At 38.0% G+C, this 20,000-nt stretch overlaps 1 protein-coding gene across 1 annotated transcript in view; it reads left to right on the top strand.

Moving 5' to 3' along the window:
• LOC115218346 (tubulin beta-4 chain-like) overlaps positions 1–17,960 on the top strand; it is a 78,503-nt gene extending 60,543 nt beyond the window's left edge. The window contains exons 6-9 of the mRNA XM_029788104.2: positions 2,262–2,504; positions 10,835–11,020; positions 16,356–16,474; positions 17,805–17,960. Coding sequence (XP_029643964.1) covers positions 2,262–2,504; positions 10,835–11,020; positions 16,356–16,474; positions 17,805–17,861 — 605 coding nt within the window. The 3' untranslated portion in view covers positions 17,862–17,960. The remainder of the gene's footprint in view (positions 1–2,261; positions 2,505–10,834; positions 11,021–16,355; positions 16,475–17,804) is intronic.
• The last annotated feature ends 2,040 nt before the right edge of the window (positions 17,961–20,000 follow it).

Raw genomic sequence — 20,000 nt, 5'->3', positions numbered from 1 at the left:
AGTAGTAGTCGTAGTAGTAAACTTAGTGGTGGTGGTGCTAATAGTAGCATCTATATAAGGCGGTGAGCTTGGCAGAAACGTTAGCACGCTGGACGAAATGTTTGGCGGTATTTCATCTGCCGCTACGTTCTGAGTTCAAATTCCACCGAGGTTGACTTTACCTTTCATCTTTTCGGGGTCGATAAATTAAGTACCAGTTACGCACTGGGGTCGGTATAATCGACTTGATCCGTTTGTCTGTCCTTGTTTGTCTCCTCTATGTTTAGCCCCTTGTGGGTAGTAAAGAAATAAATAGTAGCATCTATAGTGGTAGCAATGGTCACGGCAATAATTGTGGTGGTTGTGGTGGTATTAACAATGGTAGTAACGGCGAAAGTGGTGAGTGTAGCAGAAATAGAATGAGTATTATTATTATTACTGGTGATGGTGGCGGTGGAGGTAGTTGGGCAGTGATGCTGATGTCTCTAATGTATGGGCTTGCAGTTGTTGTGGACAAACTGAGATAGAAGAGATAGATAGATAAAGAGAGAGAGAGAGAGAGAGAGAGAGATTGAAAGAGAGAAAGAGAGAGAGATAATGGTGAGGAGAGATGGAAAGTTTACGAAGCTGATTAAGACACATATCCATCGTTTCTTTTAATGAGATGAAATACATAATGTCGTGATAAGCGTCTAAAGAAGCCAATGTTAGGAAGCAGAGAACAACACTATCATTTTCACACAGATCACAAGCTGATAATATTACATCCAAGTATCACACGACATTGTTCTCTTAGATGCGGCAGCGGCAATCTAACAATGAAATTATGTACGAAGATTTATGAGTTAGAATTATCTTGGTTGCCATGTTGATCTATAAAAGATGACGTATTCAGGCTCACGTATATGTACATTATTTACATCATTTACATTATTTACATTTGACGTATATTTGTCTTCATCTTGTTTGTTGTGCACACAACGTTTCGGCTGATATACTCTCCAGCCTTCATCAGGTGTCAGAGGGAAATTTCGAAGCAGGGTTCTCATTCCTAAGGTATTTTTCGATATTATTATTATTATTATTATTATTATTATTATTATTATTATTATTATTATTATTATTAGTATTCAGGTCATTGTTTGGAATCGAACTCGGAATTTTGGGGTTAGCAGCCTGCGCTCTTAACCACTACGCCATATGACCGTGAGCATATTTACGTCAAATGTAAATAATGTACATAATTCCTCATCTCTTAAATATAGAGCTGTATTGCATATATGGTTCAGACGATTCTGCGGCCCGAGAGAGAGCGAGAGAGAGAGATAGCGCGGCCCGAGAGAGCGCGGCCCGAGAGAGCGCGGCCCGAGAGAGCGCGGCCCGAGAGAGAGAGCAAAAGAGTTAAACTGTTGGCGAAAAATCGTCAGAATTGTGTTCAATAAAAGCAAATTCGACATTTCTTTGTAGCTGAACCTCCATTTCCTTGTACATTGACAGTATAGGCGTAGGAGTAGCTGTGTGGTAAGTAGCTTGCTTACCAACCACATGGCTCCGGATTCAGTCCCACTGCGTGGCACCTTGGGCAAGTGTCTTCTACTATAGCCTCGGGCCGACCAAAACCTTGTGAGTGGATTGGCAGACGGAAACTGAAAGAAGTCCGTCGTATATATATATCTATATATATATGTGTGTGGGTGTGTGTGTGTGGTGGTGTGTGTGGTGTGTGTGTGTGGTGTGTGCGTGTGTTGTGTGTGTGTGTGTGTGTGTCTGTGTGTGTGTGTGTGTGTGTGTGTGTGTATGTTTGTGCGTCTGTGTTGTCCCCCCAACATCGCTTGACAACCGATGCTGGTGTGTTTACGTCCCCGTAACTTAACAGTTCGACAAATGAGACCGATAGAATAAGTACTAGGCTTACAAAGAATAAGTCCTGGGGTCGATTTGCTCGACTAAAGGCGGTGCACCAGCATGGCCACAGTCAAATGACTGAAACAAGTAAAAGAGTAAAAGAGTGTTGTTCAAATATAGTAAAGTGTTAGGGTCAGTTGATAATCGGTTGGTCACTCAGCAGATAACTGGTCAGTAATGAAGTAACTTAGAGACATTACTTCTTTTACATGAGTGCAATATTTTTAAATGACCTTACGGTTCTTATCTTGACTCAACGGGCTTTCAAAATATTTTCATTTCATGTCATATAGCCATATAATATTTTCCAATATTACTTTATATAAGCTTAACAAAATGGTATCAAATCTAGATTCTGAAATATTTTCTATCTTCAGGTCAATTAAATGCCGATTTACGAAAAATTGCAGTGAATATGGTACCCTTTCCACGCCTTCATTTCTTCATGCCTGGATTTGCTCCACTTACTTCTCGAGGAAGCCAGCAATATCGAGCCCTAACCGTGCCCGAACTTACTCAACAGATATTCGATGCTAAAAATATGATGGCGGCCTGTGACCCAAGACACGGACGCTATCTGACAGTTAGCTCCATCTTCCGGGGACGGATGTCAATGAAAGGTAAATGTTATTCTGTAGATTGACTTAACTCTGTAGGCAGACGGACACTGAATAAGGATTGTTTATGGATGTTGAACGAACCACCCATGTTTCCAGGGGTGAATTATCCAAACCTCCAAGAATTCCTCTCAACACACGGCTATGATGCTCCCCCACTACTTCTGCTCGTGATCAGAGTTGCACATATCGTCAGCCACAAAGGGACATGCTCAACTGGTTATGGTCAAACAACTGACAAGCAAATCTGTGGTATTGAGCAGAATATTTGCATGATAACACTTCCAATCAGTTAAGATTAGAAGCCATGAGAGCCACTGCCTGGTACTGCATCATGGCATTTATCATTATTATTATTATTATTATTATATATATTATATTATTATTATTATTATATTATTATTATATTATTATTCAGTAGTTTTATTTTTATAGCGTGCTTTCACTTCACTACCGAGCGCAGCTCTGTGTGCCTTGGGTATGGGTTGTGATGCTCTGAGGTTATTGTATGGAAAGTGTTCTGCGTAGGATGTGTGCAGTGCCTAGTAGTGCAATTTCTGTATGTTATATGTGTTTGTAGGTCCTGGTGTTTTGTTATGTATTTGTCTGAATATTTTTTTATCATGCCTAATGCACCTACTATGATAGGAATTGTTTCTGTTTTCAGATTCCACATTCTAGTTACCTCTATTTCCAGGTCTTTGTATTTTGAGAGTTTCTCCATTTCTTTTAGAGACACGTTGTCATCAGCCGGTATTGATACATCAATTAGAAAGCATATTATTATTATTATTATTATTATTATTATCTTTTTTTCCTCTTCTTTCAAATTTGCTTCCATTTCTTGCCGAGTGTATTCCCGACTCCTAGGGCAAAGAAACTCATAGTATACATTGGTAAGCCATTAAACTTAACTCACTAGTACGTTCATTTTTTTTTAAAGTTGTATTATTATTATTATTATTATTATTATTATTATTATTATATTATTATTATTATTATTATCATTATTATTATTATTATTATTATTACTATCGAGTTGAATACTTGGGGGGCGATGTAATCGACTTACCCCTTCCTCGCGAAACTGCTTTCTGCCAAAATTTAAAAACCATTATTTCTAGTAGCATCTATGGCACTTCTACTTAGCAAGACGAAAATCAGTTTGGAAATAAAACTTACCGATGCGTGACGGATGATTTGTGGTCTGTACTGATCGTACGTTCCCGCTCTTCCTCACAAACTTGTCCGTCTACAAATAATGGGGCAGTTTCAGTCAAATAATATCGTCGGTGTCCACAACATCTCTCGGTTTACCTCGTTATTTCTGAAAAGAGTTAAACAACAAAGACGGTTCTTCGAGTTACTTTACGTTCGTTCACCTTTCAAAAACGAACGAAGTCATGTAATATATTTTGTCTTGACATTTTCACAAGTACGGAAGAATGAGACGAGAAACCGTATTAAAAAAAAAAAAAAAAATGTTGCTCTATAAATTAGGAAATTTTTTATGGCTTTTAATTGACGGAGATAAATGAGAGGTTAAATGAGATATTAAGGCCTCATTTTTTTTTCTTTCTGTTATTCGATAATGAGACGGTCGAACACCCTCCCCCCTCAACACCACCACCACCACCATTGACACAATAATCACCCACCACCACTGTCTCCGCCGTCACCACCACCACCACCACCACCATCACCACCGCCACCACCACCACCACCACCACTACCACCGCCGCCACCACCACCATCACCACCACCACCACCACCACTACCACCACCACCACAACCACCATCACCACCACCACTACCACCACCACCACAACCACAGCCATCGCCACAACTTTCACCACTTACACCACAGCCAGTACCTGCACTGTATGTATATATATATATGTATGTATGTATGTATGTATATATATATATATACACATACATATATATATATATATATATATATATATATATATATATATAATATATACACATACATACATACATACATACATACATGCATGTGTATATACATATAGATGTAGGTATGTACATATATGTATGTATGTATACATATGTCATATTTATTAAATTGTTATTATATATGTATATATATACATACATACATACATATGTATGTATATATATATATATACACACACATACATGCATAAATATATATGTATATATATATACATATATATTATATATGTATATAAGTATATGTTTATATATATATACTTATATATATATGTATATATATACATACATTATATATATATATATATATATGTTTATATATATATACTTATATATAATGTATATATATACATACATTATTATATATATATATATATATATATGTTTATATATATATACTTATATATATATGTATATATATACATACATTTATATATATATATATATATGTATGCATGTATATGTGTGTATGTGTGTGGGGGATGTAGGTATGGGTGTGTGTCTGTACTTTAAGGGTGTTTCTTACCACATAAGTATTTGTAATTACACTTTTAATGTCCCCTTCATTAATTATGCGAAGACTAACTTAACTCATCATATTTTATGCAGATGGCGTCTCCAAGTAATTAACTTTTGAATTTCATTTCTTGAATGCGTCTATGTTTCATTCGAGTGTGGGTGCGGGTGTAAAAGTGTGAGTGTGAGTATAAGGGTAGAGAAAGGGGGAGGGGCGAAGAGAAGGAGAAACTGAAAGAGAGAGAGAGAGAGAGAGAGAGAGAGACTGAAGCAGAGAGAGATTGAAAGAGAGGAGAATTATAGGGGAGGGGGTGACAGACTGAAGGTGCGAGAGAGATTGAATGAGAGAGAGAGATAGACTGAAAGAAAGAGATAGATTGAATGAGAGAGAAAGAAAAATTGAAAGAGATAGAGTGAATGGGAGAGAGAGAGAGAGAGAGAGAAATTGAAAGAGATAGAGTGAATGGGAGAGAGAGGAGAGAGAGAGAGAGAGAGAGAGAGAGAGATTGAAAGAGATAGAGTGAATGGGAGCGAGAGAGAGAGAGAGAGAGAGAGAGTGAGAGAGAGGAAGAGAGGAGAGGAGAGAGAGAGAGAGGAGAGAGAGAGAGGAGAGAGATGATGAAAGAGAGAGATTGAAGAGATGATAGAGTGAATGGGGGAGCGAGAGAGAGAGAGAGAGAGATTGAAAGAGAGAGAGAGAGAGAGATTGAAAGAGAGAGATTGAAAGAGATAGAGTGAATGGGAGCGAGAGAGAGAGAGAGAGAGAGAGAGAGAGATTGAAAGAGAGAGAGATGAAAGAGATAGAGTGAATGGGAGCGAGAGAGAGAGAGAGAGAGATGAAAGAGAGAGAGAGAAATTGAAAGAGATAGAGTGAATGGGAGCGAGAGAGAGAGAGAGAGAGAGAGAGAGAGAGTGTGTGTAAGAGAGAGAGAGATTGAAAAAGAGACAAAGACTGAAAGATGAAGAGAGAGTTAAAAAGGTAGAGAGAGAGAGAGAGAGAGAGAAAGGGAGAGACAGAGAGAAAGAGAAAAAGGGAGAGAGAGAGAGAGAGAGAGTGAGGGACTGTGTGTGTGTGGGGGGGACAAGTAAGAGAATTTTTGCTGCGGGGTCCTTAGTTTTAAAGTAGACAGTTAAGCGTTGAACGAGGAGAAGAAGAAGACTGCTCCTCGTACGTGTGACCCCGGTGTCAGCTCCACGCCACTCCTCCACCCCCCCCACAAGCCCCCGCTCTCACCTAACGTCACGTCACGTGTGTGGATGCGCCACCAGCAGCAAGTGTAAAGCTACACATGTTTTATGAGATCCTACCTCCGCCAGAATTCCCAACGTTTCAAATATTTCAGACGACATCTATTCAGCTTTGAAAATCTTACTTGTTACACACACATCCACCCCCCGTCCCACATCGTTCTCATTTTTCCTTCATTTCCCTCCCTCTTTCTATCTTGCCTTCTCTCCCTCTCTATCTCTCCCTCTTTCTGTCTTGCCTTCTCTCTCTCTGTCTCGCTCTGTCTTGCCTTCTCTCTCTCTGTTTCTCTCTCTCTCTCGCTTTCTGTCTTACCTTCTCTTCTCTCTGTCTCTCTCTGTCTTGCCTTCTCTCTCTCCGTCTCTCTCTCTCTCTCCTTCTTTCTGTCTTGCCTTGTCTCTCTCTTCTATCTTCCTTTCTCTCTACCTTTCCTTCTTACACATTTTCTTCATTTCCCTCCCTCTTTCTGTTCTCTCTCCCTCTGTCTCTCTCTCACCCTCTTTCTGTCTTGCCTTCTCTCTCCACCTCTCTCTCTCTCTCTCTCGCTTTCTGTCTTGCGTTCTCTCTCTCTCTCTCTCTCTCTCTCTCTCTCACCCTCTTTCTGTCTTGCCTTCTCTCTCTCCACCTCTCTCTCTCCCCTTCTTTCTGTCATGCCTTGTCTCTCTCTCTTATCTTCCTTTCTCTCTACCTTTCCTTCTTACACATTTTCTTCATTTTTTCTTACGTATTTGCCTGTATATTTTTGTTCTCTTTTATCCAGCCTCGTCTGTCTGTTCCTCTCCCATATGTGTCTACATCTATTACATCCTATATTTGACATATATGCAGAAACGCACGCGCACGAACACATAAAGACATACGCACATATATATATGCATGCACACAACTATACTTACATATGCACGCATGTACAAACGCGCATGCTTACACACACACACACACACACACACACATACGCAGACACTCAACCACTTAAGAGCAGCTAACGCGCTATCTTAAAGATAGCGTATTGGCCATGGACATTTAAATATAAAGATTTTTTTAGGGCATAATTTTGCTTGGGAGGAAGGAATAAACAGCAGAATATAAACTTCTGCGCGTATGTGTGTTTGTGTATGTGCATGCGTGCGTAGATATATATATATATATATATATATATATATATATATATATGTGTGTGTGTGTGTGTGTGTGTGTGTGTGTGTGTGTGTATACACATACACATCCTCACACAAATACACACACGCAATCATGTACATATGTATTTATAAGAATACTAGCAGTATCACCCGGCGTTGCTCGGGTTTGTAAGGGAAATAACTATAAAGCATTTTTAGAGAGTTATAGCCAAAAAATAGCAAAAAAATGGAAAAAAAATGATGGTAAATTTTTTTTTGAGAGTTAAAAGGTCGAGTTGCGTCCCCTAGACAGTCTGTGGTTTGTGTTTCTGATTCTCAACCCCATGTCGAATTTATCGATTTTTTTCAGAACTGGGGGAACTTTTCAAAATTTTCGTTGCGTTAGTTTTGAATTATGACATTGGGCTATGTGTGTATCAAGTTTCATCAGAATCGGTTGAAAGCCGTGGTCAGGGTGAGGGTACAACCTGACAGACACACAGAAACACACACAGACAAACTGCCGTTTATATATAGAGAGATGCTGGAACTTGGTGCACAGAAAATATTCACAACCTTAAATGGTCAAAAATAATGATAGAAATATAGTACATTTTTTCCCAAGGAAGCGAGAAATTAAAGGCCCAAAGTCGTCAGAGGAAGGTGAAGGAGTAGTGGTGAAGTGACCAGAGGCTGGGAAGAAAAGAAGCAGCGTGAGGGGTGTATAGAATTGGTGCGGGGGAGTAATATGAAGATAGATAGATAGAGAGAGAGAGAGGAGATGCATTTTAAAAATGAAATGCCTCTTAAAATTTCACTCATATAAATGCATATATATATATAATATGTACGTATGTGTGTATGTATGTACGTATGTACGTGTGTGTATATATATATATATATATATATATATGCATATATGTACATACATTTATATGCACACCTACACATGTATGTGCACCTATATAAACACACATGTATATATATATCAAAGCAGACGTGTATATTTATAAACAAAATAGAAGCATGTGAAAGTTTATATTCACACTGCAGAGCTATGTAATCTGAGTTCAGTTGTACGTGCGTATATCTGTAGAATGAGTGTCTACAAATACATGTACGTAGTCTCATATACGTTTCTATGAGTGTTTATATATATATATATATATATATATAAAATTTTTTCGTAATGAGATAAAAAAAACCAAGGCTGTGTCGAACATTTTATAATGTTCTAAAATCTACACAGCCTTGGTTTTTTATCTCATTACGAAAAAAAAAATATATATGTATGTATATCATTCAACTACGGTAGTAGTTGAAAAATATTATTAAGGCCGCCATTTACTCACACGCAGCATCTTTCAGAGTTTGTCGCTAATTCAGTTCTTAACCAAATTGAAAACTGTTAACAATTTTGAAGAGGACTTGTCCCTAGCTATATTTTGGCATTAAAAAATTGAGATTTGATCCTGTAGAAAAAAGTTCCCATCAAAATTTGTAGCAACATTACAGGAGTCTAATAACGCCACCAATCAAGTTTAGATCTAAATAACCTTTTTATTTTAAAAGCAAAATACATTTATCTTAGCTTAAATGATAGAAGAAAGCACGAGGAATTTCATAGCTTTGGCTCCATGCAACAAAATTTTGTATCAAAAAAGTTGTAAGGTAAAATATCATGAAAAAATATATATAAGTAAAGCAAAAATTAGATTTAAGTATAATTAACTTTTTTATTTTAAAAACAAACTATATTCTATACGGAGAGCTTGCTAGGGGTACTAGGTCTGTGGGTAGACCGATCTTACGTTACAAGGATGTTTGCAAAAGGGACATGAAGGCCTGCAACATCAATATTAGCGGTTGGGAGGCAGTTGCCGGCAACCGTGGAGAATGGCGACGTACCGTAAAAGAGGGAATACAAAGGAGTGACAGAGAGAGAGAGAGAGGAGAAATGGAAAGACAAGAAAAGACGTCAACAAGAAACTATGACTTTACAACGAGCCAGGAACAGTCTTCGCTACGTTTGCGGTACCTGCCAGAGGGAGTGTTTGTCCAGGATAGGACTACACAGCCACAGCAGGAAATGTATCAGGACATGAAATATAAAAGCCGGACTAGATTACTTCATGCGCAACTCCATTGTCTCCTGAGACAGAAAGGATGCCAACAAATATTCTAATTAAGCTTAAATGTTCAATTCGAGGAATTTCATTGATATCAATCTCATGCAATGAAGTTTTAAAAGAAAAAAGTTATGAGTGTTTGTTTCTCAAATTTGAGGGTGATAATATAGTTCTATACCTTTTTATGAATCTAGTTCTATAAGGGACTTTTAATATAAGTCACCGGCATCATTGAGGTGAGGAAAAAATTATCAACGACACCGCTAAATGACACATTTGACACATCTATCTTCTATCTTCTTCTATACTTTGATGGAGGAAGCTGCTTATTAATTAGGTATGAAAAGACTACCAAAAGAAAGCAATTATTAAAGGGATGATCGTCTGGAAATAATTTTATAAATTCATGTTCCAAGAAATTTCCTATAATTTCGATTTCTCAAGTTTATTGAATTTTTTTAAACTCCAATTTCTCGCACATTTAAATATTCATTGCATTCACTGCGTCCAGTTATTCACAAATTTAAATATTCATTGCATTCACTGCGAAGTATTCCATTTGTATTTGCTAAGTCTCACTTTTTCTTCTGATGTTTTCATTTAATTCGCTATTTAGAAAACTGACGCTGTATTCTATTCATGTATACATAATGTAAAAACATTATTTATTGAATGAAATTTTTTTTAAATACCGGTATATTTTTTGTAAAAAATTTTAGGAAAAATTTTTTAGGAAAATAAAGCAAAAAAATAAATAATTCAGAGGAGTGGCTGTGTGGTAAGTAGCTTGCTTTCGAACCACATGGTTCCGGGTTCAGTCCCACTGCGTGGCACCTTGGGCATGTGTCTTCTACTATAGCCTCGAACCGACCAAAGCCTTGTGAGTAGATTTGGTAGATGGAAACTGAAAGAAACCCGTCGTATATATATATATATATATATATATAATATATATATATATATATGTATGTATGTGTGTGTATATGTTTGTGTGTCTGTGTTTGTCCCCACCCACCAAGTATCGCTTGACAATCGATGGTGGTGTGTTTACGTCCCCGTAACTTAGCGGTTCGGCAAAAAGAGATCGATGGAATAAGTACTACGCTTCCAAAGAATAAGTCCTGGGGTCGATTTGCTCGAGTAAAGGCGGTGCCCCAGCACGGCCACAGTCACATGACTGAAACAAGTAAAAGAGTAAAAGAGTAATCACAGAAACACTTTACACACACAACCCCTGTGTGTGAGAGAGAGAGAGAGAGAGAGACCGAGAGAGAGAGAGAGAGAGAGAGAGAGAGAGAGAGAGAGAGAGAAGTGTTTTGTTTCATAGTCTTCTATTTTACTTTGCAGAAGTTGATGAGCAAATGATGAATGTCCAAAACAAGAACAGCAGTTATTTCGTCGAATGGATTCCGAATAATGTGAAAACAGCTGTCTGTGACATTCCGCCCAGAGGACTGAAGATGTCTGCCACCTTCATTGGAAACACAACAGCCATTCAGGAACTTTTTAAAAGAGTTTCAGAGCAGTTTACAGGTAAGTTAATTGTTCAGTTATGAAACGACTTGACATTGTCTTTTCAGTTATTGAGTTAGCAGGTACCTGTTCATATACACCTTTTACCTTTTTCTTGCTTGCAGTCATTGGACTCCGGCCACGGAGAAGCACCGCCTTGAAAGGGTGTAGATAAATAAATTGGCTCCAGTACTTATTTATATTTTGACACTTTTCGATGTATTTCTGTGATTTTTTTAACACTATACGTCTATACATGATACTTTTCCGAGACGAATAAAGCAGTTTCTAGGCTTTCTACGGTGTATCTGCATTAAGTATGATATAAAGGCTAAAGACCCCCTTCGGTCAAAATGACCATTGTATTGCACTTAGAAAGTTCCCCTCCGAGGTGCAATCCGGGCAAGGTTGTTTACGGAAGACCAGCAGTCGCCCATGCATACCAGCCTCTCCTGTCCACGCTACCGATGTTGTCCATGGGAAAGGCAAAGGCTGATACAGCTTGGCATTAGTGATGTCGGAACTTATTTCTACAGCTGTGTGAACTGGAGCAACATGAGATAAAGTACATTATTTACTTTACTTACATTTGACGGATATTTATCCTCATTTTATTTGTTGTTAACACAACGTTTCGGCTGATACACCCTCCAGCCTTCATCTGGTGTCTAGGGGAAATTTCAAACCTGGGTTCTCATTCCTAAGGTATTTTTCGATGTTATTATTATTATTATTATTATTATTATTATAATTTAGGTCACTACCTGGAATCGAACTCGGAATTTTGGGGTTAGTAGCCCGTGCTCTTATGCACTACGCCATATGCATGATGAGGACAAATATCCGTCAAATGTAAATAATGTACATAATTCCTCATCTCTTAAATAAAGAACTGCATGAAATAGAGATTTCCACTCCATAAAACATAACACAAAACCTGGTCATGAAATCGAAATCACTACCTTATGACTGCGAACCCGACGCTCTAACCACTGAGCCATGCGCCTTCACCACAGTATGACGCGCAAAAACGTTATTACTGCTATTTAAGTTTTAATAGATTTCATTGTATGAAGGCAGCGAGCTGGCAGAATCGTTAACGCGCCGGGCAAAATGCTTAGGAGCATTTGGTCTGTCTTTACGTTCTGAGTTCAAATTCCACCGAGGTCGACTTTACCTTTTATCCTTTCGGGGTCGATAAAATAAGTACCAATTACGCACTGCATTTGTTTTCAACCTATTCTTACTTATTCTGGTGTTTAGAATAGTGGAAAAAGCCTATTTATTTTCATCTACCCTTGGTAATTCGGTTGTCTAGGACAGAAAGGCATGTATATCCAGCTACCCCCCATTCTATTTTCAGCTTCAGTACTAAACGAACAGTAACCGAACCCTCAGATGTTAATTTTGTTTTACCCATTGCAAAACAAAGATATTTCCCCCACCCTTTCCTCCAACAAATTCCAGCGAAGAAGGTCAACTCCAAAGCTGTTTGACCCTTGGTACATCTTCCGAAACACTATCAAAGCTATTTAGACGGGTAGCAGAGGACGGGTGGCAGAGGACAAACATTTGAAAGTAGGGAGGGTGTTTGTATATAAGTAATTAATCAATCATCGTCAGAAAATGTCAGCATACGGTCATAACAAATTCGAAGGGTATTTTGGGGGCTGTTGCTTTTTACTCTTGAAATGTCTCTTTTCCATTATTAGTTAACGAACCCCAGCAATCTAGGGTTTCCACAGGAATTTCAGGCTCAAAAAAATGCCTCATTCTTTCGCCACTTCCCTTTCTTTTTCTCTCTTCTGATTCTTAATTACTCCCTCCTCTTTCTTCCTCATTTATTCCATCTCTGACTTTCCCTCATGTCTTCCCGCCACTTACCTCACTCTGCCTCTCTCTCTCTCTCTCTCTCTCTCTCTCTCTCTCACACATACACTCACAAACACACACATACACTCACATTCTTTCTCTCCACCTCTTTCGCTTTCTGTTTAACGCGGTCATCATGGCCAATCTATTCCACGACAAGATTGATTGATCACTGTATTAAGTGATGATAGTAGAGAATACATCTTGTGCCCCCCGGGGTGGGTGTGGGATGTCCCTGTCGGGGTAGGGACTGGATTCTCTGATGATAGAGTACTTAATACTTGCAGGAGGCTGACTGACGAGGTTTTAGTTATCACGGTCACACAGAAAACCCCCAACCATGTTGACAGATTGGCGAACATCATTGTAATGATGGTAGGACCAGTAAGTGAAATGGCGGGGGCGGCGGTGGTGGTGGTGGTGGTGGTGGTGGTGGTAGCAGATGAGGTGACAATGATGATAGTGGTGGTGTGAGGGTGGTGATGTGAGGGTGGTGTGAGGGTGATGGTGTTAAGGTGGTGGTGTGAGTGAAGGTACTGTTGATAATGGCTTCAGTGGTGGTGATAGTAGTGGTTGTTGTTCAGCTGGTATTGGTGGTAGTGGCTCCATAGTTGGTGACAGTAATGGCAGTAGTGGTGAAGGCGGTAGTGTTCATAGTGGTGATAGCGCCGAGGTTGATGGTGGCGGTTATAGTAGTAGTGGTTGTAGTAGTAGTAGTAGTAGTAGTAGTAGTAGTAGTAGTAGTAGTAGCAGCAGCAGTAGCAGTAGCAGCAGTAGTAGTTGTTGTAGTAGTAGTAGTAGTAGTAGTAGTAGTAGTAGCGGTAGTAGTTGTAGTAATAGTAGTAGTAGTAGCAGTTGTTGAAGTAGTTGCAGCAGCATAGTGAGGATCTGAGAAAGCTTTGCAGATATAATGAAGTGGAAGTCTACAAAAATAAACATTATTCGCCATCTTAGTTTTGTTACATTTTGAAAAAATAAAAAAATAATCTTATGGTTCATTATTGTTTTTATTTTGAATTACATATATCTATGGGGACACCAAAATCTTTTAAGGCACTCAGGGCTTCTATGGGTCTTAATCTGGCCCTGGTCCCGCTCAGGGGAGGAATATATACGCTACGGAATTAGGGTATCCGTACTTATTAGCCTCTGGCTCGGGAAGGACCTTCGACTGTGTTCGTTTGACTACACAATAGTCCTGCATTAAGCATTTATACTTCACCACATCTATGGACTACATTGCTGCACTGTACCATACATTTGTACTACATTACAGTAATGTAAGACATTAATGTGTAGCGTTATACATTTATACCATACCTCGCTAATGTCGTACACCAATGACAGATGTACTGTCATTTCCTTTCGTATAACATTACTCTGAGGTACTATGCTGTTGTACAACGCTACAGAAATACACTGTTTACTTGTAGTACAGGTGGTGGTGGTGGTGGTGGTAGTGGTAGTGGTGGTGATGAGGGTAGTCGTAGTTGAAGTGGTGGTATTCATAAAATTTAAAGTAGTCGTGTTAGAAGTGGTAGTAGTAGTAGTGGTAGACTACTACTACTACTACTAGGTGGAAGTAATAGTAGCAGTAGTAGTAGTAGTAGTAGTAGTAGTAGTAGTAGTAGTAGTAGAAGAAGTGGTAGCAGCAGCGACAGCAGGAGTAGTGAATTATTCTTATCTCTGTCCCTTTCCATTTCTAGTAGTAGTAGTAGTAGCAGCAGTAGTAGTGTGATGATGATGATGATGATGATAGTCATGATAGTAATAATGGTGTATATATATGTGTGTACATATATATATATATATATATATATATATATATATATATATATATATATACACATACATAATAACATATATATACATGCATACATACATATACATACATGCATACACACACACACATATATATACATATGTATATATATAACACGATATGAATCTCAGTGTGGTGTACAAGAAAGTTAGTCTAAATACTCTGGCATTGTTTATAACCAAACTTGAAAGTTCAAGAGTTCAAAGACAAGATCTATTGGAATTTGTGATATGAACATTATCATCGTTCATGCTGTCTCTTGGCTGCTTTCTCAACTTTATCCGATTCTCTTCATAAATATTACTCACCGTCTTGTTAGCTTCTTAAAAAAAAAATGTGAAGTGTAATCTAAAAATGTTGCCAGGGACAATTAATCTATCTATAATTACACGTATGTAAAAGCCCCTCTCAAACTGAACATTAACTGCGTTATCTCGTTATCTTCACCCGATTATCCTTAGCCAAAAAAATCTACGGACCTGCTCTCTTCAATCTAACTGATTAATTGTTTTGTTGTCTAAATTCGCTGGCATTTTTTCGCGAATACTTACGTATAGGCGTATCATCATCTTCATGATGGACTACATTCTACCTTCATATTATGACAAAGCTATCACAACGTCCGTATTGCTTTTAATGTTTAATATTTTAAAAATAATATCTGATATCATTCAACTTAATCACGCTCCCAATTTAATTATCCTCCGATCGGAGCGTGGAAAGCGCCCCCCCCCCCAATTAGCCATTCAAAGACATAAACACTGTTACCTTCACTGACAAGATTATGTCGCATCATGTCAATGACCAGGTCGCAGTTCGCATATCTATATATATAAAACTGTAGTTGTGTGAGTTTCTGTCCCCTTCGATTTAGATTCCTAACTCCTCCCACATTTTGCGGTGCAGTTTAACCAAATTCGGGTATCTTATAGTCGTGATTCATATCGAGCCCGTCTGGCTATTAGCGCGCGTCTACGATGAGTCTACGATTTTAAAAATAATTTAACATCATTTTTTTATTCCATTTTAATGCATAATCTTTCGTGTGTCAATGGCGGCGGAGTTGGCGTCCATGGTCACACCTGCACCTGTTTGCTTCTCCCCCTTCCCTCCCTCGTGAAGCTGTGGGGAAGGGAGTGTAAAGAAATCAACGTCGTAATGCGTTGTCAAGGAGACCAGCGTTCTTTTAGAACAACGACTTCATGGCTTGAAGACACCAAAACAGAAATGGCTAAGAAAGCCCGAATTGGCATCTATAAGGGAAGTAACTCTCTAAAAATGCTTATATAGTTATTTCCCTTACAAACCCGAGCAACGCCGGGCGATACTGCTAGTATATATATATGCGAATCTCTGAATATTTTTGAATACATGAATAGCTAAATCTCTGTGCTTCCCTCGAGGTTGTGAAATTCCTGCTTCTAAATTCTTTATTACAAGACAAATCGTTGTATAATCTTCGAGGAGATTCCACATATTTCAAGCAATTTCGTTTTTCGAGCGCGACAAAATAAACATTTTGACCTCGTTCCCAGAAAAAAATGCTGGGCGACAAGGATACGGGGTCTGTGATCCTTAAGCAATGTGAAACTACAATTATTTTCTAGTCCAATATTTTTCTTCGTCCTTTTAATCGCATCGTTTTCCTATCTCCTTATTCAGCGATGTTTCGACGCAAAGCCTTCCTCCATTGGTATACAGGTGAAGGTATGGACGAAATGGAATTCACTGAGGCGGAATCCAACATGAATGACTTAGTATCGGAATACCAACAGTACCAAGTAAGCTTCTGTTATTTTATTTTATTGATTTTTGCCAAGAGAACGGTGTGATGGGGGGGGGGGTCTACGAAGGCGGTTGAGGTCGTCGGTTTTGCAGTAATATTCTTACTAAGAGCCAAAATTGCTTGGGACAACTACTTTTTATTCTACACCAATGGTTCTCAACCAGGGTACATGTAACCCTTGGGGAACCATATAACCCTTGGAGATCTTGATAAGATTTTATTGTTAAAATTTATCTGCTTTAAATTGGTTATACGACTGCAAAGCACAAAATATTTCCACATTTTTTTAGCAATTTTTAAGATTCCTAATATTTAATTATAAAAAATATATTACTTCTTTTGCAACATTGAATGGCAATGAGGCAGGGTTTCCATCCGAATAAAATAAGAAAGGAAGGGATCCAGGGGTACATAAGTAAAAAAAAAAAAAATGGTTGAGAAGAACTGTTCTACACTCTAATAATTTTTGTTTTGGTGAGATCCATTTTCTTTAATTGGGTGTTTCTTGTTTTACTTTAGTTATTGTACAACAATATAGGCTGGATAAAGAATTATATTTGTTTTTAGTCGAGACTAATATATTTATTATAATGTTCCGTTAACATCCTTTCTCTTTTGTTCACTTTTATTCCGTTTTGTTAACACCTTTTCTCTTTCAGCATCTGTTTTCTCCACACATATTTTTGTTAACATCTTTTCTGGTTTACTTAGTATTTTCCGGAGATGTACTTGCATAGCAAGTGACTTGATCTGAGATCGTGTGCTGGAACGAAAACAATTGCAGCATGGAAGGTGTTTATAAGCCAGTTAAGAAACACACAAAAACCGTTAGATTCACTTCAACATTTAAATTTATTTTGTCAAAATATTTTCGTCGCTTTGAGACCGCGAACTGTTCACTGACAAAGCTTCGTGCTGCAATGACAGTTCACGGTCTCAAAGCGACGAAAATATTTTGACAAATTAAATTTAAATGTTGAAGTGAATCTAACGGTTTTTGTGTGTTTCTTAAATGGCTTATAAACACCTTCCACGCTGCAATTGTTAGTATTTTCCAGTTTACTTACACCTCTTCTGTTTTACTAACACCCATTCTTCCTTCATAACATCATGGATTCCATAATCAAGTCTATTTTTATATAATGGTTTCTGATTTAGAATCAAGGCCAGTAATTTTGAGGGAACGTCAATACCATCGACCCCAGTACATGACCGGTACTTTATTCTATTGAAAAAGAATTGATAAAAAGCAAAGTTGACCTTTTTTTAGTATATAATTAAACCAAACTTCGCCAAAGTAGATAATTCTTAATCTTTTTGTCCAGGATGCAACAGCCGAGGAAGAAGGGGAGTTTGAAGAGGAGGAAGCAGAAGAAAATTAAGAAGAAACAAGAACCATCTTCTACATAAAGATAAAGTTGAAGTTCAAAAGAACAAACTGATGTTTATATTCAATAAAATGATTTCTAAATATCACAGTTTTTACGACTACTTTTTGTTTTGTTTTTTGTTAGAAAGTTCCAAATTTTACGTTGGACTTTGCAACCCTCTTGAATTCCTCTTGTTTTTCCTACCAATATTAATCTATGAATTTTCAAGCTGAATATCAACACCATTAATATCAGTAGACTAGGAGTGTGTCCAGCAAAGGTCATGATCATTGCCCCATTCTCCCCTAGGGTAATAAAAATTAAACCTGATGTCCCTCCAGCTCGGTATCTACGAAAGGGCATAGTTCACAATAAAAACACGTTGCTGTTGCTTTGCCACAGTTCAACTTGTTTGAATAGATCTTTTTTTTTCTTCTATTCTTCTTTTAACGGTTTTAATCATTGACTACGGACATGTTGGGTATCTCTTTCAGGAGTTTAGCCAATTATTATATCTACCTTAGTAATGTATCCGGCTTTTATTTCATCGTTCTCGTTAAGATATAGCATGGAAAGGGAACATTCGAGTAATAGGAGATAACTCAATCAAACATTGATATCACAAAGTATTTCTGTCCGAATGCACCTGTTATCATTCCATGTTGGCATGAACATGCTCTCTCTCTCTCTCTCTCTTCTCTCTCTCTCTCTCTCTCTCTCTCTCTATCTATCTATCTATCTATCTATCTATCTATCTATCTCTCTCTCTCTATCTATCTATCTATCTCTCTCTATCATACACAGACACAAACACATTCTTGAGAAGATAAACGGCTTTTTTTTTTATCTCTCATTAGATTCCATTTCCAAACACATAGATACAACATGCTCTTCAATGTACATATATTTATGGTTAGTTTCTATTGTCTAGTCAGCATCGCTCCTGTATCATACGCTACAATGAAAATAATGCATATACCAACGCAACCTATATTCTAGACTTCCACAAATCTGTCCACTGGAGGAATTCTGCCTTTCGAAGGCAATGGTTTATAGGTTGACTCTCATTCGTCCTGACTCTAGGTTGAGGAACTACACAGGACTAATAGTCAATAATTTCACGTGAATGTAATGCGTCAATGAAGACAAGACGGTCACTGTTTAAATGTCGGGGTAGCGATATAACTTCGTCACGGAATAATTTTTCCCGATATGTACGAACACAGAGAATAACGTTCCCACGAATGTGCACAAAACGGGCTACAGACTCCTTACAGGAGATATCTTTATATATAAAGCTGAAGTTGTCTGTGTGTGTGGCAGGTTTGGTAGCCTTCAACTAACACTATTTCCTCCGAGACCCTGCAGCGCAAATTGAGAGTATCATAGAAGAAGGCTTGTTCTTCATTCCGTAAAAGAAAAAATTCAAATCGGACTATGTTAACACCAAAAATTATTTACATCAAAAAAGTGCTTTTTTTCTATGAAAATCCGTATTTTTTACGATTTTTTGACTGCTGTGTCACCATTTTTTGGTGTATTTCAACCAGGAAAATGTTCACTTAAAGAGAATAACAAGCTACATAATGCAAAATTTTTACTTTTCAAAAATTCCAATTCTAAAGGGTCAAAACCAACCCGATCATCGCCGGGCGATACTGCTAGTATTTTATAAAATACCAAGAAAAGTTTAATCAAAGAAAGCTATTTACAAAAAGGAAAACACATTACAAAAATGGTAAAAAATGAGAACAACAATAACGACAAGGAAAATAAGAAGGGTCGTTATAAACCCTTTTGTCAACGTCACAGACCTGCAGGTAATATATTTAGAGATCCATGAGTGGTTTCCTATTGCCTTCTCCAGGCAGATGGGATTTGAACTCAGAAGGAAGAGAGCCGGAAGCTATGACGCAAAGCATTTCTGCTCATGCGTCAACGATTCTGTCACTCTCCCACACGCAGAGCAATGTGAAATGAAACTCAAGAACATAACACGCTATCCGCTCCGAGAATTGAACCCACGATCTAGTGATCGTGAGTACAGCACCCTAACCACTAGGCCATGCACATTCATACTGCAACACCGCCACATACACATATAAAGCCACCGACCTCACCGAACGACCTACCTGGTTACACCACCCAACT

The sequence above is a fragment of the Octopus sinensis genome, linkage group LG13 (assembly GCF_006345805.1).
Source record: "Octopus sinensis linkage group LG13, ASM634580v1, whole genome shotgun sequence".
Lineage (NCBI taxonomy): Eukaryota > Metazoa > Mollusca > Cephalopoda > Octopoda > Octopodidae > Octopus > Octopus sinensis.
This window is presented reverse-complemented; position numbering and strand designations above follow the sequence as displayed.